Source organism: Lithobates pipiens, unplaced genomic scaffold (assembly GCF_037356315.1).
Source record: "Lithobates pipiens isolate NorthernLeopardFrog02 unplaced genomic scaffold, aLitPip1_a1.2 Scaffold_19, whole genome shotgun sequence".
Taxonomy (NCBI): domain Eukaryota; kingdom Metazoa; phylum Chordata; class Amphibia; order Anura; family Ranidae; genus Lithobates; species Lithobates pipiens.
The window spans coordinates 449,106,584-449,131,917 of NW_027507764.1; the positions used below are offsets into that span (position 1 = coordinate 449,106,584).

A 25,334-nucleotide genomic window follows, 5' to 3' on the forward strand; every position below is an offset into this window, starting at 1 on the left:
CCCTGATGCTGGATCCGGATGACACCTGTCGATGGGTCGGCTGAAAGAATGACCTCATATCCGAAGTCACCAACACATCTTCAAACCGGCCTCTTCTTGCAGGCGCTGTTGGATTGGTACCCGCAAATCCTTCTCTGGGAGTGGGAATTGCTCCTCTGCCAGCGCACGCAAAAGCAGAATGCAGCATTTCTCGAAGCAAGGCCTGGAAGTGCTGCATTCTGACAGCCCTCTGCGACGGCGGTAACATTTCCGCCATTTTGTGTTTGTACCGGGGATCTAAGTACGTTGCCACCCAGTACTGGTCCTTGACCCTCATGCTTTTTATACGGGGGTCCCTATTAAAACACTGGAGCATGAAGGCCCCCATTTGCACTCAAGCGGAAGGTATGTGGTGGTGGTGGTGTTGTTGGTGGTAGTGTCTTTGGGGGTGCACATAGCAGAGAGTGAAGAAGAGGGTGCAGATCGAGAGGATGAGGAGGGTGCAGAAGAATAAGGCTGAGTGAGCCACTCAACCAAGTCTGGTGCGTCCTTTAAAGTAATTGAACGCACCTTCTGCAACTTCCCACTTTGGCTCAAGGCTGTTGCTCCTGCCCTACCCCTACCACCCCTGCGGAAGGGCCTGCCTCTTCCTCTGCCTGTCATTTTTTAAATCACCCTGTGACAAAACTCTTAGTCCCTATACCGCTGAAGGACTGCTGCAGTATAGGGCAGCGGTCAGCAGTAGTGCACGTCAACCCTATGTATTGTGGACCGATAGCGGTCCTTACAGAACAGCAGACTGTACTGCACTCAGGCCTATGTACCGTAGCACCCTATACCAAGTTACCAGTCCTTATAAGAACTTTTGTGGACCAAGCAGGTTGTGTGTTAGTGATTAGCAGACTGTACGTCAGTCCCTATACCAATGAAGGACTGCTGCAGTATAGGGCAGCGGTCAGCAGTAGTGCACGTCAACCCTATGTATTGTGGACCGATAGCGGTCCTTACAGAACAGCAGACTGTACTGCACTCAGGCCTATGTACCGTAGCACCCTATACCAAGTTACCAGTCCTTATAAAAACTTTTGTGGACCAAGCAGGTTGTGTGTTAGTGATTAGCAGACTGTACGTCAGTCCCTATACCAATGAAGGACTGCTGCAGTATAGGGCAGCGGTCAGCAGTAGTGCACGTCAACCCTATGTATTGTGGACCGATAGCGGTCCTTACAGAACAGCAGACTGTACTGCACTCAGGCCTATGTACCGTAGCACCCTATACCAAGTTACCAGTCCTTATAAAAACTTTTGTGGACCAAGCAGGTTGTGTGTTAGTGATTAGCAGACTGTACGTCAGTCCCTATACCAATGAAGGACTGCTGCAGTATAGGGCAGCGGTCAGCAGTAGTGCACGGCAACCCTATGTATTGTGGACCGATAGCGGTCCTTACAGAACAGCAGACTGTAACGCACTCAGGCCTATGTACCGTAGCACCCTATACCAAGTTACCAGTCCTTATAAGAACTTTTGTGGACCAAGCAGGTTGTGTGTTAGTGATTAGCAGACTGTACGTCAGTCCCTATACCAATGAAGGACTGCTGCAGTATAGGGCAGCGGTCAGCAGTAGTGCACGTCAACCCTATGTATTGTGGACCGATAGCGGTCCTTACAGAACAGCAGACTGTACTGCACTCAGGCCTATGTACCGTAGCACCCTATACCAAGTTACCAGTCCTTATAAAAACTTTTGTGGACCAAGCAGGTTGTGTGTTAGTGATTAGCAGACTGTACGTCAGTCCCTATACCAATGAAGGACTGCTGCAGTATAGGGCAGCGGTCAGCAGTAGTGCACGTCAACCCTATGTATTGTGGACCGATAGCGGTCCTTACAGAACAGCAGACTGTACTGCACTCAGGCCTATGTACCGTAGCACCCTATACCAAGTTACCAGTCCTTATAAAAACTTTTGTGGACCAAGCAGGTTGTGTGTTAGTGATTAGCAGACTGTACGTCAGTCCCTATACCAATGAAGGACTGCTGCAGTATAGGGCAGCGGTCAGCAGTAGTGCACGGCAACCCTATGTATTGTGGACCGATAGCGGTCCTTACAGAACAGCAGACTGTAACGCACTCAGGCCTATGTACCGTAGCACCCTATACCAAGTTACCAGTCCTTATAAGAACTTTTGTGGACCAAGCAGGTTGTGTGTTAGTGTTTAGCAGACTGTGCGTCAGTCCCTATACCGCTGAAGGACTGCTGCAGTATAGGGCAGCGGTCAGCAGTAGTGCACGGCAACCCTATGTATTGTGGACCGATAGCGGTCCTTACAGAACAGCAGACTGTAACGCACTCAGGCCTATGTACCGTAGCACCCTATACCAAGTTACCAGTCCTTATAAGAACTTTTGTGGACCAAGCAGGTTGTGTGTTAGTGATTAGCAGACTGTACGTCAGTCCCTATACCAATGAAGGACTGCTGCAGTATAGGGCAGCGGTCAGCAGTAGTGCACGGCAACCCTATGTATTGTGGACCGATAGCGGTCCTTACAGAACAGCAGACTGTAACGCACTCAGGCCTATGTACCGTAGCACCCTATACCAAGTTACCAGTCCTTATAAGAACTTTTGTGGACCAAGCAGGTTGTGTGTTAGTGATTAGCAGACTGTACGTCAGTCCCTATACCAATGAAGGACTGCTGCAGTATAGGGCAGCGGTCAGCAGTAGTGCACGGCAACCCTATGTATTGTGGACCGATAGCGGTCCTTACAGAACAGCAGACTGTAACGCACTCAGGCCTATGTACCGTAGCACCCTATACCAAGTTACCAGTCCTTATAAGAACTTTTGTGGACCAAGCAGGTTGTGTGTTAGTGATTAGCAGACTGTACGTCAGTCCCTATACCAATGAAGGACTGCTGCAGTATAGGGCAGCGGTCAGCAGTAGTGCACGGCAACCCTATGTATTGTGGACCGATAGCGGTCCTTACAGAACAGCAGACTGTAACGCACTCAGGCCTATGTACCGTAGCACCCTATACCAAGTTACCAGTCCTTATAAGAACTTTTGTGGACCAAGCAGGTTGTGTGTTAGTGATTAGCAGACTGTACGTCAGTCCCTATACCAATGAAGGACTGCTGCAGTATAGGGCAGCGGTCAGCAGTAGTGCACGGCAACCCTATGTATTGTGGACCGATAGCGGTCCTTACAGAACAGCAGACTGTAACGCACTCAGGCCTATGTACCGTAGCACCCTATACCAAGTTACCAGTCCTTATAAGAACTTTTGTGGACCAAGCAGGTTGTGTGTTAGTGATTAGCAGACTGTACGTCAGTCCCTATACCAATGAAGGACTGCTGCAGTATAGGGCAGCGGTCAGCAGTAGTGCACGGCAACCCTATGTATTGTGGACCGATAGCGGTCCTTACAGAACAGCAGACTGTAACGCACTCAGGCCTATGTACCGTAGCACCCTATACCAAGTTACCAGTCCTTATAAGAACTTTTGTGGACCAAGCAGGTTGTGTATTAGTGTTTAGCAGACTGTGCGTCAGTCCCTATACCGCTGAAGGACTGCTGCAGTATAGGGCAGCGGTCAGCAGTAGTGCACGGCAACCCTATGTATTGTGGACCGATAGCAGTCCTTACAGAACAGCAGACTGTACTGCACTCAGGCCTATGTACCGTAGCACCCTATACCAAGTTACCAGTCCTTATAAGAACTTTTGTGGACCAAGCAGGTTGTGTGTTAGTGTTTAGCAGACTGTGCGTCAGTCCCTATACCGCTGAAGGACTGCTGCAGTATAGGGCAGCGGTCAGCAGTAGTGCACGTCAACCCTATGTATTGTGGACCGATAGCGGTCCTTACAGAACAGCAGACTGTAACGCACTCAGGCCTATGTACCGTAGCACCCTATACCAAGTTACCAGTCCTTATAAGAACTTTTGTGGACCAAGCAGGTTGTGTATTAGTGTTTAGCAGACTGTGCGTCAGTCCCTATACCGCTGAAGGACTGCTGCAGTATAGGGCAGCGGTCAGCAGTAGTGCACGGCAACCCTATCTATTGTGGACCGATAGCGGTCCTTACAGAACAGCAGACTGTAACGCACTCAGGCCTATGTACCGTAGCACCCTATACCAAGTTACCAGTCCTTATAAGAACTTTTGTGGACCAAGCAGGTTGTGTGTTAGTGATTAGCAGACTGTACGTCAGTCCCTATACCAATGAAGGACTGCTGCAGTATAGGGCAGCGGTCAGCAGTAGTGCACGGCAACCCTATGTATTGTGGACCGATAGCGGTCCTTACAGAACAGCAGACTGTAACGCACTCAGGCCTATGTACCGTAGCACCCTATACCAAGTTACCAGTCCTTATAAGAACTTTTGTGGACCAAGCAGGTTGTGTATTAGTGTTTAGCAGACTGTGCGTCAGTCCCTATACCGCTGAAGGACTGCTGCAGTATAGGGCAGCGGTCAGCAGTAGTGCACGGCAACCCTATGTATTGTGGACCGATAGCAGTCCTTACAGAACAGCAGACTGTACTGCACTCAGGCCTATGTACCGTAGCACCCTATACCAAGTTACCAGTCCTTATAAGAACTTTTGTGGACCAAGCAGGTTGTGTGTTAGTGTTTAGCAGACTGTGCGTCAGTCCCTATACCGCTGAAGGACTGCTGCAGTATAGGGCAGCGGTCAGCAGTAGTGCACGTCAACCCTATGTATTGTGGACCGATAGCGGTCCTTACAGAACAGCAGACTGTAACGCACTCAGGCCTATGTACCGTAGCACCCTATACCAAGTTACCAGTCCTTATAAGAACTTTTGTGGACCAAGCAGGTTGTGTATTAGTGTTTAGCAGACTGTGCGTCAGTCCCTATACCGCTGAAGGACTGCTGCAGTATAGGGCAGCGGTCAGCAGTAGTGCACGGCAACCCTATCTATTGTGGACCGATAGCGGTCCTTACAGAACAGCAGACTGTACCGCACCCAAGCCTATGTACCGTAGCACCCTAGACAGACCAAGTTACCAGTCCTTATAAGAACTTTTGTGGAACAAGTGAGTTGTGAATGATTAGCAGACTGCAGCAGAAGGGCAGCAGTCAAGTATAATATTCTTTCTATATTTGGAAGAAAGAATATTATACGTGTACAAGCCTATTACCGTACCACTGATACCAGTCCTGAAAAGAACCTTTGTGGAACTAATAGTAACAGCAAGTCTTTAAAATTATCCTCACTGCCTGACACACTGCTTCCTGCCTGTCCCTATACAAATTGGCAAAAAAGAGTAGGCTGGAACGATTAGCTGGAATAGCTCTTTTGTGGACCTGATAGTAACAGCTAATGATGATGATGATGATGATGATGAAGAAAGACTAATCTGGCTGAGCTGTCCCTAAAATAGCAGCATACAGCGCTCTGTCCCTTTATCTAAACTGACAAAAGAAACTCAGGCTGCTGACCTAACACCTATACCAGTCCTGAAAAGAACTTTTGTGTACCAAATAGCTAGCGTTTTCTCTGTCCCTACTCCACACAGGATCCTTTCCCTACAGTGACAGAAGAAAGAATGTAAAATGGCCACCGGATCGGGTGTATTTATAGGTTAGGGGGAATGTCCAAGTGTCCATGAGCTGTCATGTCTCAATTGGTTGTCCTGTAACACATGATAAACGTGTCACGAAAGGTTAAAGTTCTTGTATACATTAAACACGTAAGTCCGCCGGGGCGAACGACGGAAAAAGGCGTTCGAACCCGCGGACGGCGAAAGTCGGAAATTCGCCGCGAAACGACCGCCGGGCGAACCGTTCGGCCATCACTACTGAGGACTTAAGTCCTACTTTTACTGTTTTTAAGTACCCTGAATAGGGATGAGCCGAACACCCCCCGGTTCGGTTCGCACCAGAACTTTCGAACGGACCCCAAATTCGTACGAACGTTAGAACCCCACTGAAGTCTATGGGACTCGAACGTTCGAAATTAAAAGTGCTAATTTTAACGGCTAATATGCAAGATACTGTCCTAAAAACGGTTTGGGGAGCTGGCTCCTGCCCCAGGGGACATGGATCAATGCCTAAAATGTTTTTAAAAATGGCCGTTTTGGCGGGAGCACTGATTTTAATGACGATTAAAGTGAAAAAAAAAGTGAAATATTCCTTTAAATATGGTGCCTGGGGGGTGTCTGTAGTATGCCTGTGAAGTGCCACGTGTTTCCCGTGTTTAGAACAGTCCCTGCACAAAATGACATTAAACGGAAATAACACCATTTAAAACTGCTTGCGGTTTTAAATGTTATATCTGGTTCCTGCAATATGGTTGAAAATCATTGAGAAAAAATGGCATGGGTAGCCCTCCCTGCCCATTACCAGCCTATTTGGGTCTTGTACGCATATTAAGGGAAACCCTGTACCCATATTTAAAAAAGGAAATGCGTGTGGCCCCCAGGCCCTATATACTCAGAACAGAAGTATACAGGCGGTGCAAACAAGACAGGGACTTTGTAGGTTTGTTGTGTTAAGTTGAATCTGTTTGTAATTTTCAACTGGTACATTTTTAAAGTGTAGCTCCAGTCAAAAAAACTATTTTTAAGCTTTTTGGAAAACATAGGGAAGGGTTATCACCCCTGTATAATTTGTTTTGTCGTCCATCTTTTTTCATCTCACTTGCTGTTGTCTTCTTCCATTTGCAAGTAGGAGATGTTTGTAAGTTGGATGTTTGAAAGTAGGGGCCTGCCCTATATGCTCTGCAGAAATGGCGGAACAAGGTGTTGGTTTTGCCACAACATTGTAAGTCCTCAAAGTGACTCTTGGTGGGCGCTGGTGCCACCACACTGCAACCTCTCCCATATACTCTAGTTTTATTGCAGGAATTAGCCCTGCTGCAAAGCATTGCATCAAAAATTGTACTTAAACGCCCCTGTTAAACAGGGGCAGAAAAATTGGGCCTTAGGCACTGGTGCTGGTGCCACCACACTGCAACCTCTTCCATATACTCTAGTTTTATTGCAGGAATTAGCCCTGCTGCAAAGCATTGCATCAAAAATTTTAATTAAACGCCCCTGTTAAACAGGGGCAGAAAAATTGGGCTGATGGCTTCACCCAGAACCAGAAATGTTCTTCCAACATATCAGCGGAGGAGGAAGAGGATAGACAATCAACATAACAGGACAGTCACTCAGCATCAGCATAGGCAGTCTTGAAGGGATGTGATATTTCAAAACAAATTATTCTGTTACATCAGCTTCAGGTGCTTGGTAGCTGTGGGTGATCCAAGACTGATTCATCTTGATGAAGGTCAGTCGATCAACTGATTCGGTGGACAGGCGCACCCTGTGATCGGTAACAAAGCCACCAGCAGCACTGAAGGTGCGTTCCGAAAGAATGCTGGATGCAGGACAGGCCAGAAGCTCAATTGCATACTGTGCAAGCTCTGGCCAGTGATCCATCCTCAAGACCCAGTAAGCCAGAGGATTTTCGGTGGGAAAGGTGTCCAAGTCTGACCTTGCCCCTAGGTATTCCTGCACCATGTAAATCAGACGCTGGCGATGGGTGCTGGAACCGATCATACCTTGGGGCTGCGGACTAAAAAATTGTCTGAAAGCATCAGTCAGACGACCACCTTCTCCACTGCTCCTTCTGACCGATGCCTCAGCAACACGTTGTCCAGGACCAGGAGTTTGTAACCTCCCAGTCTCTGGGAACGCGTTGCACAGACCTTTCTGCAAGGCCTCCCGGCGATGTCTCATCCTCTGCTCCCTCTGCGATGGCAAGATAAGGTCGGCAACCTTACCCTTGTACCGTGGATCAAGGAGAGTGGCCAGCCAGTAATGGTCCCTCTCCTTGATCCGAAGAATACGAGGATCCTTCCGCAGGCTTTGCAGGATCAGGGAGGCCATGCAGCGTAGGTTAGCTGAGGCATTCGGTCCGGAGTCCTCTGGGTCACTAAGGACAACATGATCCACAGCTACCTCCTCCCAGCCACGGTCAAGTCCACGTGTTTCTTGGGACTGTAAATCATCCCTACAAGACTGCTGCTGCTGCTGCTGATGCTGAGTGCCAGCCTCCACCTCCATGCTGACACAATCATCCTCCTCCTCCTCTTACTCCTCCTCATCCTCTTCTTGTGTGATGGGTGGCACAGCAGGAACACTGTCTGGATAAAGGGGGCCTTGAAAGGCAAGGAAGTCCTCCTCTTCCTGCCTCTGTTCTGCCTCAAGTGCCCTGTCCATTATTCCACGCAGCGTATGCTCCAAGAGGTGGACAAGAGGTACAGTGTCCTCCTCAAACGGTGACAGGACAGTGCATGCATCCCTGATCATGCCCCACTGGCGTGGTGAGAAAAAACCGAGCTCCCCTGACCCTGTCCTGGTGCCGTAGTCACACAGGTACTCATTGATGGCCCTCTGCTGCGTGTGCAGCCGCTGCAGCATGGCCAACGTTGAGTTCCATCTGGTGGGCATGTCACATATAAGGCGGTTCTTGGGCAGGTCCAAATCCTTTTGGAGCTCAGCCAGCCGAGCACAGGCATTAAATGATCGGCGGAAATGCACACAGACTTTCCTGGCCTGCTTCAGGACATCCTCTAAGCCGGGGTACCTGCCCAAGAACCACTGCATCACCAGGTTAAGGACGTGAGCTACACAGGGCACATGGGTCAGTTGTCCCTGTCGGAGGGCGGAGAGGAGGTTGGTGCCATTGTCACAAACCACCATTCCTGGCTTAAGCTGGCGTGGCGTCAACCACCTCTCGGCCTGCCCCTGCAGAGCTGACAAAACATCCGACCCAGTGTGGCTCCTGTCCCCCAAACAAACCAGCGCAAGCACGGCATGGCATCGTTTTGCCTGCGTACTTGCGTAGCCCCTGGAACGCCTACGAAGCACCGCTGGTTCTGAGGACAGAGCACTGCAAGAGGCCATGGAGGAAGAAGAAGAGGAGGGGGTGGAGGAGAGTAGGAGAATAGTAGCATTTTGGAGGCGTGGTGGCGGAACAACCTCCAACACTACTGCACCTTGTCCTGCATCCTTCCCAGCTGCCAGAAGAGTGACCCAATGGGCCGTGAAAGACAGGTAACGTCCCTGTCCATGCCTGCTGGACCATGAGTCAGCGGTAATATGCACCTTACCGCTGACCGCCCTGTCCAGCGAGGCAAGGACATTGCCTTCCACATGCCGGTAGAGAGCCGGAATCGCCTTCCGTGAGAAAAAGTGGCGTTTGGGGACCTGCCACTGAGGAACCGCACATTGTACAAACTCACGGAAGGGGGCCGAGTCTACCAACTGAAAAGGCAGCAGTTGAAGTGCTAACAATTTAGCCAAGCTAGCATTCAACCGCTGGGCATGTGGATGGCTGGGAGTGAACTTCTTTCGCCGGTCCAGCAGCTGGGGCAGGGACATTTGCCTGCTATAATCGGACGTGGGTGTACCGCTAGCAGAGTTCCCGGAAGCACTTGGCTGTGACACACCTAATTCTACACCTTCATTCCTCTCAGAGCAGGTTTCAGAGAGGACTGAAGGTCTAGTGGGGTTGGAGATGCCAGCTGATGAGGAGCAAGGAGAGGTCCGCTTTGTTCTTTGGTGTGGGTCTTTGAGGTACGCTTGCCAACGAGCTGCATGGCAGGTCAACATATGTCTGGTCAAGCATGTGGTGCCCAAGTGGCTGATGTTTTGGCCACGCGAGATACGCTTGAGACATATGTTGCAAATAGCAGCGGTGCGATCTGATGCACTCGTCTCAAAAAAGGCCCACACCAAAGAACTTTTAGAATAACGCGCAGAGGCAGCGCCCTGCACAGGCGGAGCTCTGCGGTGTGATTCAGTCGGTGTGCTGCCCCTAAGCTGGCCCCCGGAGGGCATCCTGCCTCGTTGGACATGTGCCTCCTCCTCCTCCTCTCTCCTTCCAGGCACCCACGTGGAGTCAGCGCCCTCATCATCCCCTCCCTCTTCATCGCTGTAGCAAACCTGGCAGTATGCTGCAGCTTGTGGAACATGACTGCCATATTGCTGTCCTTCCTGAGCATCCCCTCTCTCTGCGCTCACGCTACTGCCTTCCTCTAGCTGAGTGTCATCATCAGAGCCCACAAAACACTGGGCATCCTCCTGGAGCATGTACCCAACACTGTGCTCAAAGAGTTCAGGAGACTCCTCAGGAGGACATGGTGGGTCTAGGGAAGGAGTCACTGATGATGACATTGAGAGGAGGGAAGACGATGCGTTGGCAGCTGCTTTGCTAGTACCCTGAGACTGGGTGAGAGAGGATGAGGAGGATGAAGAGGGCTTGGTCATCCACTCTACCAAGTCGTTGGCATGTTGCGGCTCAACATGTTCAGCTGCCGAAAAGAAGGACAAGCGTGTCCCATGGCCACGTGCTGATGACAATGCACCGCGTCCACGACCAGCACTGTTGTCTCTAGACACAGAGCCTGCTTGCCCTCATTTATCGGCTCGTGCCTGTCTGCCTCTCCTTGCTGGCCTTCCAGACATGGTAATGGCCTGAAGGGAGTTGGCTGGCCTTCCAGACATGGTAATGGCCTGAAGGGAGTTGGGTAAAAAAGCAGTTCGGTAGTGTATATTGTGCTAGAGGCACACAACACCCACTAACTCCTGCAGATGCCTTTATTATAGAACACCAGAGATAAAGGGGTATATACAGATGTATATTGTGCTGTGCTGGAGGCACACACAACTTCCAATAACTCCTGCAGATGGCAAGTGGTCTCAAATGGAGAAGAGCTATGTAGGTGGATATAGCGGTATGTACTGGGTACAGAGCATGCAGACAGCACGCACAAGCTCCTAACACTACTGACTGCAAGCTCTATTATAAAAGATAGATCACTAGCTATATAGGTGAGGTGAATATAGCGGTGTATACTGCGGTCAGGGCACGCAGACAACAACCACTACACAACAGCAAGATCGAAAATCGTCCGAAAACGATCGGTGTGTACTGTGTTGAAGGTACACAGAACACCCACTAACTCCTGCAGATGCCTTTATTATAGAACACCAGAGGTAAAGGGGTATATACAGATGTATACTGTGCTGTGCTGGAGGCACACACAACTTCCAATAACTCCTGCAGATGGCAAGTGGGCTCAAATAGAGAACAGCTATGTAGGTGGATATAGCGGTATGTACTGGGTACAGAGCACGCAGACAGCACGCACAAGCTCCTAACACTACTGACTGCAAGCTCTATTATAAAAGATAGATCACTAGCTATATAGGTGAGGTGAATATAGCAGTGTATACTGCGGTCAGGGCACGCAGACAACAACCACTACACAACAGCAAGATCGAAAATCGGCCGAAAACGATCGGTGTGTACTGTGTTGAAGGTACACAGAACACCCACTGCTTCAGACGCCAACACACTACACAAGGCCGCCGCGCTGGCGGCCTTATATAGTGTGGGGCGTGCACTACACAGCCTGAGCTATGATTGGCCACAGGCATCCTGCCTGTGGCCAATCATGGCTCTCCTCGCTGCTGGCGCTGCGATTGGCCAAGCATGCGGGGTCACAGTGCATGCTTGGCCAATCATGAGCCAGCAATGCACTGCGCCATCGCAGTGCATTGTGGACACAGTGCACACGAATTTGGCGCGAACGGACCAAAATGTTCGGACTTCGCCGAACGGACGAACAGCCGATGTTCCGTTCGACTCGAACACAAAGCTCATCCCTAACCCTGAATATACAGGCAGTCCCCGGGTTCTGTAGATTTGTTCTTACGTTTACTTTATTTGTAAGTTGTAACAGGTACATTTTAAGTGTAACTCCAGCCAGAAAAATAAAGTTTACTTTTTTTGGATAGCATAGGGAATGCACAGGCATACTGTGTGAAATGGAAAATATAACAAACATACAGTGAGGTTTTCTAAAATGTAACTGCAAAAGTAGGAATATGCTTTGAGGAACTAAGTCTATTTTGTTGAGAAAAAAATAATTCCCTCAGGGTGATCTATGTATCTTGCAAGGATTTTAACAAACTTTGTAGTCCTACCTGTTTCTGTTTGTGCTAATATGTCCTTGGAAGACTGTTTCCAAAATGGGAGTGTATTTATTCAATCTAATGTACTTGCATTGTTCAGATGGGGACAGTTACAGTCTGCATCCTTTTATAAGTCATTAAGCCTTAGGGATTATCTCATAAAAAATATTTTTTGGTGGAAATTCCTACTGCAGTGGATGCCTAAAATGTAATTTGCATTTTAGTTCAGACTTCTGGAAAAATCAGGAAGAAAATTGCATTAATTGCATTAATTGTGTACAGAAGGCCTTCAGGTTGACATATCACTCTAAATTTTACAGAAAAATTACAATGCTGCAGATTGAAAAGGAAAGGTATTTTTTAATAACATTAAATTATAATTTTGCTCATGTAGCAATTGTATTTGCTATATTTTTTTATTGGCTGTATTTTTTTCATGGAAGTGAAGTTATCCTTCAAACCAAATCTGTCAGTGATTTTAAATATTTAAACTTGAAAATCCTATACCAGTGAAGGTAAGAAAAGACTGCAGTTCTCTTTATTAACAAGAAAAGCTTGCTCCATTGTGTTCCATGTGTTCCATTTTTGATGCTGGCTTTTTATATAAGGTCTCAGTGTCACCAATTTGGGGCTCATGCCCCTAAATCCCTAAGCCCCACCTATTTAATAAAAGTGTCTCAATGGCCAAAATAGGATTCTTCAAAAAGTTGGCATGTGAGCCTCAATAATGGGATAATCAAGGCCGTGTTAACAAATCTAGATGATATTTGTCTGGTAAAGGTAACAGCTGGTGTCTGCTTCCATACAGGACTTTTAGTTTTAATTTATTAAAATAGCTGACAACTTCACAGCAAGGAAATCAGGATTCACCCCAAAGTTGAGAGACTAGTGAATATTCTCAACTTTTTGCCTCGAACAGTTTTATATGTTCACTGATGCCATTCATTGTTCACATATTACATAGGCAACTTACATTAGCTGATAATGGGTTTAAATGTTCTATAGCACTAATTTAATTAAGTATTTAGTACTTGAATGCAAATTGACTGTTAAGTTGATAACCTAACATAAAGTCAGATGTACAGTGAACATGCCTCTGTCAGTGTATGGAATACTGTATGTAGTCCTTTCTAACTTCTTTGAAATCACAGTGCATTTATTCAATGTAGTAATCACTGTATCTTATTCTGGTCATCAGGCAATGGCTGGTTCCTGGACAAGATTGAGATCTTCACATTATCTACAAATGAAACAAAATTGTTTACCTGCAACAGGTAAGCTGGTTTAGAAAGTATATTAATGTATGTATGAGAGGGGCTTGACTTATTCAATTTGTATTTCTACCACCACTACTTCCCATTACAAATATTTTTTTATGAATTTTAAATATGATACAAATGATAAGATTTTTGGTTTTATGTCACAAAGAAAAAATAGCAGCTACCACTTTTCCTAATTTTCATTTGCTTTCACTATATAATTCTGCTGGTTCTCCTGAAAGGCTAGAATGTGGGGCTGTTTAAATTGCAGCCCCTTCCCACAAACTTTAAAAAAAAATTGTAGCCTCCCTGGCGGTATTCCCGAGTCTGGTTCGGGGTAAGATTTAAATACCATAAGCGTTATTCCCGAGCCAGACTCTGGACCACATCGCTGGATCTATGGAAGGGTTTGCTTACCTTGTCCCCTGGATCCAGCAATGTCCCCCCACTGTGATCTGCATCCTCCACTCGATCTGTCACAGTGCCGAGCTCCGTTCCCTGCGAGCGTTTCAACGCACGGAGACGGAGTTCGGCGCCAAATTCAAAAAGTAAAATACACAGTATAGATACAGTATACTGTAATCTTACAGATTACAGTACTGTATCAAATAATTACACATCCCCTTTGTCCCTAGTGGTTTGTCCAGTGCCCTGCATACAGTTTTATATTATAAATACTGTTCTTTATGTCTGGAAACTGGAGATTGTCCATAGCAACCAAAAAATGTCCGTTTACATCAAAAGTGGTTATAGACCAGCTAGAAAACAACGATAATAAATTAGAATCACTTGCAGAATTGAGCGATAGTAATTTGTGGGGAAATTCGTCATCAAGCACTAAAAGTAATGACAGCGACAATTCTGCAACTCAGCATATTTCAGTGTTTTTGATTTGATTACATTATTGAATCATTTTTATTATTATTATATTATTATTTGTTATAATTATTTAAAGTTATTTATTTTATTATCTATCCATCTATCTATACACACACACACATACATACATACATGCATACATACATACATATTATAATTTATGATTTCATATTTCAAATTGTATCATACCAGGGATGTCTATTAGACTCTGGTTTGGACAGATTTAAGTGAATTATTTCTAAGAATTACAGGCCTGAAATATAAAACGCCAAATTTCCATGCAAAATAATGGTACCACTTTAAGCACCTAAAATCTGAAATAATCATACCGCCAGGGAGGTTAAAGCAATTTGCTAAGAGGCAAAATGCAAGTAAAAAAAAAACACATATTCTTGTTTTTTACATCAAAAGAGTTATCATTTATAAGAAGAAAGCTTCCGCATCTCTCTAATTTTTGGATCCTTTGAATCTGCAACTGTGGATTTTCCCCAGAGCTTAGTGAATATGGTGAAGTTTTACTTTGCAAAGAATACCCATCACAGCTTCTGCATATTATAGGAATGTGGACGTAGAGAAGCATATGTTCATTTTAATTTGAAATGGTGGTAGACCTGTGGAAGTGTCTAAAGTTTTGAACCTGTAACCTTTAGGCTTAAAAAGCACATATTATTCTATTTGCAGTTAAAATGTGTTATGGACGTTTGCTTGCCTCTAATTTATCAAATCTCTTCTTAAGGTGGCTGGCAGAAGATGAAAATGATGGGCAAACAGTCCTTGAGCTTTATTCATAATTAACATCATCTATCATAGTCAGCCTACAAACAAAGGAACAACTTACTACTTACAGAAGTCTTGGTTACTATCCATGTTCATGGGATGCATTTATTTATATTTCTTCCACCGTTGACTCATTCTTAGACATTTTGTACATGGTACAGGTCCAGAATTTTCTGTATATTTTATTATATGACACTTTTATTTTGCTGACTGACAAAGCAGGTTTTTATTTTGTTCTTGTTGAACATTATAAACATTGTTTCTTTCCTCAGTAAAGTAAGCTTCAATATCTTTTTAGGTATGCAATGCCATTTTGCTTAAGTGCCAACAAAATAAATATTAATCAATGAAATTAAACAATGTTTGCTCATTAAGGGACTTTTATTATCTGAAAGATTCCAACTGTACATATGGGGATTATGGTATGACTATTTAAGTTTGGCCAAAAATGCTAATCAAATGCTACAAATCAAATACATGGATGGATGCATTTTATTTCAATTGGTGAGAGGTTTCACATTTTCCTAGACTGGTTGGCATTCAGTGAGAGATTAGATGATTTATTGAGTGAAAATCAGTAAGAAATTGAATGAGCTATTTCAGGTTTAATGAGAAATCACATGGTCTATTGCATGGCAGTGGATGAGAGATTACACTAGCTACTACAAATATGATATAATATAATATGATCACCTGATTCATTCATCGACAGTTGATGAAATGTCACATGGACCATTACACATTTTATAAATGATTACATAAACTTTAAGATTTTCCCAAATGCCCCTATGCAATTCCAAATCCTGTGAATAGTACATACCAGTGCTCTTCCTGTTTTAAACGGTGCACGTCCTCCCTTTACATATGCAACTTTTGGGGACCTCTCTACAAAAAGCGCTGGCCCCTCAATCCCCCTCCGTCCTGCTGTTTGCAGGACATGTTTGAAATTAGAATTTTGTACCCGCACATATTGCATCCATTTGGTCCTAAATTCTAGGCCCAAAGAATTCAATGGAGGAAGTCTGTTCTTTACCAAGGTCTGGAAAATTCTCACATCTTCATTTCTACACCATTTTAAGTAGACTGGAACTTCCATTGTTGGTGGAAATTCAGGACTTCAGAATAAGAAGCGTCATTGGCTTGATCTGAGAAGACCAAGTCTCTTTCTTTAATAGTACATCCCACACTTTCAATGTTGAAGAAACCAAAAATGGCATTTCCCTCCTCTGAGGTCAGGAGCCCCTGGCAACCCATGGTAGTGATTTCAGTTTCATGGCAGTGACATCTTCTTCCAATTTCACCCATTGTTTGCACTTTGCATTATGAAACCAGTCCACTATCCTGGTCATAAATGCAGAACAAAGATATATTGAAAAATCTGGAAGAGCCATGCCTCCATTTATCTTTGCCCTAATTAGTATGTCTCCTCTAATTCGGGTTGATTTATGTGCCCATATAAACCTCCCTACAGCTCTATGTAATTGACCCAGTAGATTTGTTAGAAAACATATTGGAATTGTCTGAAATATATATAATCATTTTGGTAATATATCCATTTTTACAATATTAATCCTTCCCCTCCAGGAAAATACAGTTCTATCATATTTTTAGAGTAGTTTTATTATATTTTGAATTATCGGAAGATAATTCAATTCTTGAAGTTTAGTTAGGTCTCTATGGATGTGTGTCCCTAAGTATTTAATGGCTACTTTTTTGCCACTTAAAAGAAAAATTTATTTGAAGAAGATCTACAGTTTTATTTGATAATGTAATATTTAGAGCTTCTGATTTGTCGAAATGAACTTTAAAGCTCATTAGTCCGAAACGGTTAAATTCCTGGATTCGATTTTTCTGGATTAGTAATATATAACAATAAATGGTCAGCAAATACTGACTTTTTATATTCTGTTTCCTTAATCTTAATCCCTTGAATATCTGGATTATTATGAATAGCTGTAATAAAATTTTCCATTACCAGTACGTATAACAGAGGGGATAAAGGACATCCCTGTCGGGTTCCATTCAATATCATCACCGGATCCAAGAGAGCTCCATTTATCCATATTCTAGCTCTTGGATTATGATAAAGGGCCATAACATTCTCCAAAAGTTGAGGGCCTATTCCCCATTGTTTTAGGGTCTCCTTGAAGAAATACCTTTTCGCCATCTATAGCCAGAAGGCAGGAAGGGATGGACCACCTCTGAACAAATTCCACTAATGTAAGAGTCTTCAATGTATTGTCTTTTGCCTCTCAACCCTTCGTAAATCCCACCTGATCAAGATGGATGTATGTTGGTAAAATTGGTGTAAGTCTATTTGCAATAATATTAGAATATAATCGAAGATCTATATTTGTTAGAGAGATCAGACGATAATTTCCACATAACGTATGGTCCTTCTCTGGCTTCGGCATGACCGAGATATATGCTTCCATTCCTTGTGGGGCAAAGGGTCGAGAGGCAGAGACTGAATTAAAGGTCCTACTCATAATAGGGATCACAAGTTCCTTAAGTGCCCTATAAAAACTCAGGGTAAAACCATCTGGGCCTGGGCTTTTGCCCAGTACCAGTGAGTCTATTGCATTTTGTAATTCTATTACTGGAAACCCTTTTTCTAACTCTTCTACCTCTACATCAGACAAAGTTGGTAATGCTGTTTCCCATATATATTGATGTACTTTTTGCCAGAATATTTCAGAATCCATTCCCGTTTATTGGTTTGGTACGTTATACAATCTAGAATAAAAGGAATTAAATGTTTTTAAAATTCCTTTAGGGTCGTGTGTCATTTCTGTTAATATTGTTAATACTATAAAATTTTCTGAAGTTCAGTTTTGTTTATGCACTTTTTCTAATTCTGAAATTTCTTTTAAAAGAGAAGATATTCTACCGGCTCTCTTTCTTTAATCTTGCACCGTGTTTTATAAAGAGACCACATAATACGCATTTTAATGTTTCCAATTGCAAAGGTAGAGAGGTAGTCTCTTTTGCATGATCACAAAATTATTAACTGCTTGCCGAATTTCTAACATGCATACCTCATCTATAAGTAAATTATCATTTAGTCCCATTGACCATTTTGTTGTAACTCCCCTCAGTATGGCCAATTCCAAAAACACTGGAGTCAGACCAAATAAAGCTTCCAATGTCAGAGGAAGATACCATTGTCATTCCCATTTGGCTTAGCAAAAAATCAAATCTATTAGAATCTATGTACCATGGACTTCTGAAAGGAATGAATAATCTGTCTATTGCAGTATCAGCTGGTGCTTCCAAATTGAAAAATACTGAACCCCCTGATCAATTGCAGCCTCACTGTGCCCATCAAATGCAGCCATTGTGCCCATCATATGCAGCCCCTTGTGCCCTTCAAATTCAGCCAGTTGTGCCCTTCAAATTCAGCCAGTTGTGCCCGTCAAATGCAGCCACTTGTGCCCATCATATGCAGCCACCTGTGCCCATCATATGCAGCCACTTGTGCCCATCATATGCAGCCACTTGTGCCCATCATATGCAGCCACTTGTGCCCATCATATGCAGCCACTTGTGCCCATCAAATGCAGCCACTGTGCCCATCGACCCCCCCCACTTGCGGGGGCTCGCGGCTCTGACAGAAACCCCCCGTGCACATGGCTCTGACAGAGGGGACTTACCACAGCAGCTCCTCTCCAATGCACCAGAGTGGCGGCAATGTCCGCTCCAGCGTGTCTCCTCCACTCCCCTTCCAATAGGGTGGACTGGCGCTTTGGCCAATCAGAAAACAGGTCTGACACCCTTCCTCCTGATTGGCGGGGAGGAATGTGTGAAAATAGCGAAATTTAATTCGCTATCGTCACACAATTGGGTGCAATCAGGGAGCACTCTCTGCACCCTGAGCCCACCCTATTTTGAAGCCTATTAGAGCCTCTGGCTCCAATCAGGTGCTTCAAAAAGTGCCACCCCTGCCATGGGAATCCATGCATCCGGTGTCCAAAAAGGGTCCGGGCGCATTGATGGGGGGCCGCCACTGGTCTAATGGGTGAAGAACCCTCCATATATAAATTAATATCTATACAGGATAGCTTTAAATGTAATAATTTGATTAATGGTTTGAAATAGACAAGATATGTACAGATCCTGGTCGAGGACAACATTTAAATCTGAGATCTGATCTTGGTTTGGTAAATATAAATTAAACAATGTATATTTTTTTCTGTAAATGGACAGCTTCAAGAGCATCTTCCATCTCCATTCCTCCAGCTGTCCAGGACATGGTGAGGTAGAGATTTTTGGATTACTATAGAGACTCCCATAGATTTAGAATAGGAGAAAGAATCATGATACCATGCTGGATAATATTTATTCTGTATATTGGGTATGTGATTTGAGTGGAAATGCATCTTCTGGAAGAAGACTACTCTAACCTTTTGTTTATGAAGAGAGTACAAAATGTGTGATCTCTTTGATGGGAAGTTCAGTCCTCTAGCATTGAAAGAACAAATTTTAACAGAGACAATAACCTTAAACCGGGAAAGGGAAGGGAAAAAAAAACACACTACACAAAACACCCTCTAAATGACTCATTTGGGTCTAAACTTACTATAGTAAGTTTCCTACGTTAGAGGTAAAGAGAGACCTCCGTTAGAGGCTGTGCATTACCAGGCTTTATTTATATACATTGAAATATGTTTCATTTGCTGACTTTCGTCCTATTTATATAATCCTAAAAGGAGAACCTAAAACGAAAATGATAAAGAGAGGGGAAAAAAAAAGAAGAAAAAATAAAATAAAAAAGAAGACAAAATGAGAAAAAGGGAGAAAGAAGAGGGACCCTCTACTCAGCTCCAGTAAATATGAAGTAGCTTGCTCCGGTCCTGGAGACACCTCCAGCAGCGATCCGAGGCCGATGGATATATAGCATGCAGGTGTGATGGAGTTGGGTACCAGTGGAAGAGTACCTTGTATGTATTCTCTTTGTAAAGAGTACACATAAAACTCTTGGCTGCCCATGACCATATGATGGCCCATTGTTCAAGGGTTAGCTCCTCTCCAAGGTGTTCCTCCCATCTACGCATATAGCTATGTTTCCCCCCGAGAGACCATATCATAGGAGTTTAAAAGCTTATATATGTCCGAAGTCAGCCCTCTTTTAGGTTTCTTTTTTCTGCTTGAGTCACACTGGGAAGATTAAGTTTCACATCCTGTATTTGAGATGCAGCAGGAAGTCAAAGCAAATTGCTCCAAAATAAACAGAAATCCCATCTTATAGAGTTGTTGCAGGAACGGGTATCCTCCTTTCTGTCTTGGTGGTCACCAGGACATATAGAGGTGTGGATCTCATGGATAGCAATAAAAACTTAACAAAGGTTCTGAACCCTCGCCATTTTATTTAAAAACTAAAAAAAGAATGGTTTTTACATACATTAGCCCTCATTCCTTACATACAACTATTGACACCCATTCCTAACAGCTCCAAGAAATGTCAGAACCAAAATTATGGTGCTGAAAGTTTAATGCGGCGTACACATGACTGGAACTTCCGGCAGACTAGGTCCGAAGGGATTAGTCCGTCGGACAATCCGATCTTGTGTGGGCTAGTCCGATCATTTTTCCAAAAAAAAATCAGACTGACAGGCTGAAAAAGGAAAACACTGCGCTAATTCAAAATACAAAAGTAGTGAAACTGCAATATTCCTGTGAAAAACACAGCCCAGCTGCTAGCACACAAACAAACCAAGTTCAAATTAACATATATAAATCAGTGCAGCGCTTAAAGGCACCTATCTCAATAAGTGGAAATATATATTTCTAGCAAACAGACAAATAGTAGTGATGAAGAAGTCCACAAAATGTGTGTAAACAGTCCCAAAATGAATCACTCTGGTGCATCTGGAGCTTTGTTAGGGTCATCAGTAGTGATGGCCGAACGGTTCGCCCGGCGGTCGTTTCGCGGCGAATTTCCGACATTCGCGGTCCGCACGTTCGAACGCCTTTTTCCGTCGTTCGCCGCGGCGGACTTACGTGTTTAACCACTTTCAGACCGGACCATTTTGCTGGTAAATGACCAGAGGTCTTTTTACACTTTGGCACTGCGCTGCTTTAACTGGTAATTGCGCGGTCATGCAATGTTGTACCCAAACAAAATTTGCGTCCTTTTCTTCCCACAAATAGAGCTTTCTTTTGATGGTATTTGATTGCCTCTGCGATTTTTATTTTTTGCGATATAAACGTAAAAAGACCGCAAATTTTGAAAAAAAATGATATTTTCTACTTTTTGTTATTAGAAAAATCCAATAAACTCAATTTTAGTCATACATTTAGGACAAAATGTATTCAGCCACATGTCTTTGGTAAAAAAAAAGTCAATAATTGTATATTTATTGGTTTGCGCAAAAGTTGTCACATCTACAAACTAAGGTACGTTTTCTGGAATTTACGCAGCTTTTAGTTTACGACTGCCTATCTCATTTCTTGAGGTGCTAAAATGACAGGGCAGTACAAAACCCCCCCAAATGACCCCATTTTGGAAAGTAGACCCCCTAAGGAAATTGATAAGAGGCATGTTGAGCCCATTGAATATTTTATTTTTTTGCCTCAAGCGATTGAATAATGACAAAAAAAAAATTTTTTTTTTTTTTTTACACAAAGTTGTCACTAAATGATATATTGCTCACACATGCTATGGGCGTATGTGAAATGACACCCCCAAATAAATTCTGCTGCTTCTCCTGAGTACGGGGATACCACATATGTGGGACTTTTTGGGAGCCTAGCCGCGTACAGGGCCCCGAAAACCAAGCACCGCCTTCAGGCTTTCTAAGGGCGTAAATTTTTGATTTCACGCCTCACTACCTATTACAGTTTTGAAGGCCATAAAATGCCAAGATGGCACAAAACCCCCACAAATGACCCCATTTTAGAAAGTAGACACCCCAAGCTATTTGCTGAGAGGCATGTTGAGTCCATGGAATATTTTATATTTTGCCACAAGTTGCGGGAAAATTACAAACTTTTTTTTTTTTTTTTTTTTTTTTCACAAAGTTGTCACTAAATGATATATTGCTCATGCATGCCATGGGCATATGTGAAATGACACCCCAAAATAAATTCTGCTGCTTCTCCTGAGTACGGGGATACCACATATGTGGGACTTTTTGGGAGCCTAGCCGCGTACGGGGCCCCGAAAACCAAGCACCGCCTTCAGGCTTTCTAAGGGCGTAATTTTTTGAGTTCACTTCTCACTACCTATTACAGTTTTGAAGGCCATAAAATGCCAAGATGGCACAAAACCCCCACAAATGACCCCATTTTAGAAAGTAGACACCCCAAGCTATTTGCTGAGAGGCATGTTGAGTCCATGGAATATTTTATATTTTGCCACAAGTTGCGGGAAAATTACAAACTTTTTTTTTTTTTCACAAAGTTGTCACTAAATGATATATTGCTCACGCATGCCATGGGCATATGTGAAATGACACCCCAAAATAAATTCTGCTGCTTCTCCTGAGTACGGGGATACCACATATGTGGGACTTTTTGGGAGCCTAGCCGCGTACGGGGCCCCAAAAACCAAGCACCGCCTTCAGGCTTTCTAAGGGCGTTACAGTTTTGAAGGCCATAAAATGCCAAGATGGCACAAACCCCCCCCCCCCAAATGACCCCATTTTAGAAAGTAGACACCCCTAAATTTAGGGGTACACTAGTGAGACTAGGTAATAAATGGCGGGTGCCCTGAAACTATAAAAAAATAACTAACCAACCAGCGTCACCTGTAACAGTTATATGGTGATCACTGGTGAAAGGGTTAACTAGGGGGCAATCAGGGGGCTTTATGCGGTAGTATATGGGGGTCCCTGGCGCTATAAAAAGCTGCGGCGAACCTAAATACCTACCTGCCTAACTAGCGTCACCTGTGACACTAATACAGCGATCAGAAAAACGATCGCTTATTAGGCTGGGTTCACACTGGAGCGATGCGGGAACGCCACGAATGCGCGGCGGGTTCCCGCATCGCATGCCTCCCGGCGGCAGTTCACACTGCCCTATGCGAACTGCTGGGAGTGTCAGTGAAATGTTAATGACACCCCCAGATCAGTTCGCATATCGCAGTGCGATCTGCAAACTTGGATCGCATGGTGTGAACACCCATGCGATCCGATTCTGCTGCGGACCAAAAAAAGGGTCCCGTGCGAGTTTGCGGCGGGTGCGGCGGGTGCGACACGAATTCAGCCATACTATCTGTATAGCTGAACTCGAATCGCACAGAGATCGGATGTGATTTGCACTGCAGTGCGGTGCGAATCACATCCGTTCTCATAAACCGCTGCAATGTGAACCCAGCCTTAGTGACACTGGCGACGGGGGGTGATCACGGGGTTAAACCTTTATTGGGGGGGTTAGGGGGGTACCTTAGAACTAAAGGGGGCTAACCCTAACTGCCCTAACAGTTATTAGTCACAAATGACACCTGCCGGGTGATCAGGGGGTTAAACCTTTATTAGGTAATAAATGGCGGGTGCCCTGAAACTATAAAAAAATAACTAACCAACCAGCGTCACCTGTAACAGTTATATGGTGATCACTGGTGAAAGGGTTAACTAGGGGGCAATCAGGGGGCTTTATGCGGTAGTATATGGGGGTCCCTAGCGCTATAAAAAGCTGCGGCGAACCTAAATACCTACCTGCCTAACTAGCGTCACCTGTGACACTAATACGGCGATCAGAAAAATGATCGCTTATTAGGCTGGGTTCACACTGGAGCGATGCGGAAACGCCGCGAATCCGCGGCGGGTTCCCGCATCGCATGCCTCCCGGCGGCAGTTCACACTGCCCTATGCGAACTGCTGGGAGTGTCAGTGAAATGTTACTGACACCCCCAGATCAGTTCGCATATCGCAGTGCGATCTGCAAACTCGGATCGCATGGTGTGAACACCCATGCGATCCGATTCTGCTGCGGGCCAAAAAAAGGGTCCCGTGCGAATTTGCGGCGGGTGCGGCGGGTGTGGCGGGTGCGGCGGGTGCGGCGAATGGCTGAACTCGAATCGCACAGAGATCGGATGTGATTTGCACTGCAGTGCGGTGCGAATCACATTCGTTCTCATAAACCGCTGCAATGTGAACCCAGCCTTAGTGACACTGGCGACGGGGGGTGATCACGGGGTTAAACCTTTATTGGGGGGGTTAGGGGGGTACATTAGAACTAAAGGGGGCTAACCCTAACTGCCCTAACAGTTATTACAGTCACAAATGACACCAATGCAAAAAAAAAAAAAAAAAAAAAAAAATGACATTGGTGTCACTGTGACTGGGGGGCAGGGGTAATTGGGGGGGTGATCGGGGGGTAAAGGGGGGGTGTGAGTGTGCCTGGCATGTTCTACTGTGTGTGGGATGTGTTGGTGCAACTCACTGATCCGCTCTCCTCCGTGTCGGAACGAAAAATACCGACACGGAGGAGAGAATACATCACTTCCTCTCCTGTGTTTACATTACAGGAGAGGAAGTGATGTCACCGGGGATTTCCATTCGTCGGGAGCGATCGCGAGGGGGTGGCCATGAATGAATGGCCGTCCCCTCGTCCGGGATCGCTCCCGAACGAAAACCGACCGCCGCAGGCACCGGGCGGGGGCCCGATCGGGCCCCCGACCCGCGGGAGGCAAATCACGTACATATACGTGCTTATGCCTGCCCGTGCCATTCTGCCGACGTACATCGGCGTTAGGCGGTCGGCAAGTGGTTAATGTATACAAGAACTTTAACCTTTGGTGACACGTTTATCATGTGATACAGGACAGCCAATTGAGACATGACAGCACATGGACACTTGTACATTCCCCCTAACCTATAAATACACCCGATCCGGTGGCCATTTTACATTCTTTCTTCTGTTAAGATAGGGACAGGTTCCTGTGTGGAGTAGGGAGAGATAAACCACTAGCTATTTGGTACACAAAAGTTCTTTTCAGGACTGGTATAGGTGTTAGGTGTTGATAGGTTTGCTGTGCTGCTGATTCTTGCAGCAGCCTGAGTGTCTTTTGTTAGTTTAGAGAAAGGGAAAGGACGGTGTATGCTACAGGGACAGCCAGATTAGTCTTTCATCATCATCATCATCATCATCATCATTAGCTGTTACTATCAAGGTCCACAAAAGAGCTGTTCCAGTAACCACTAATCGTTCTCTTTTTTTGCCAATTTGTATAGGGACAGGAAGGAAGCAGTGTTGTCAGGCAGTGAGGGTAATTTTAAAGACTTGCTGTTATTATTAGTTCCACAAAGGTTCTTTTCAGGACTGGTATCAGTGGTACAGTAATAGGCTTGTACATGTATAATATTCTTTCTTCCAAATATAGAAAGGATATTATACTTGACTGCTGCCCTTCTGCTGCAGTCTGCTAAACATTCACAACTCACTTGTTCCACAAAAGTTCTTATAAGGACTGGTAACTTGGTATAGGGTGCTACGGTACATA

General features: G+C 44.8%; 1 protein-coding gene across 2 annotated transcripts in view; it reads left to right on the forward strand.

Moving 5' to 3' along the window:
- Window positions 1-17,657, forward strand: part of RP1 (RP1 axonemal microtubule associated) — a 612,495-nt gene extending 594,838 nt beyond the window's left edge. For both annotated transcript variants that reach the window (XM_077492703.1, XM_077492704.1), the window contains exons 58-59: window positions 13,171-13,246; window positions 14,847-17,657. In XM_077492703.1, coding sequence (XP_077348829.1) covers window positions 13,171-13,246; window positions 14,847-14,901 — 131 coding nt within the window. In that variant the 3' untranslated portion in view covers window positions 14,902-17,657. The remainder of the gene's footprint in view (window positions 1-13,170; window positions 13,247-14,846) is intronic.
- The last annotated feature ends 7,677 nt before the right edge of the window (window positions 17,658-25,334 follow it).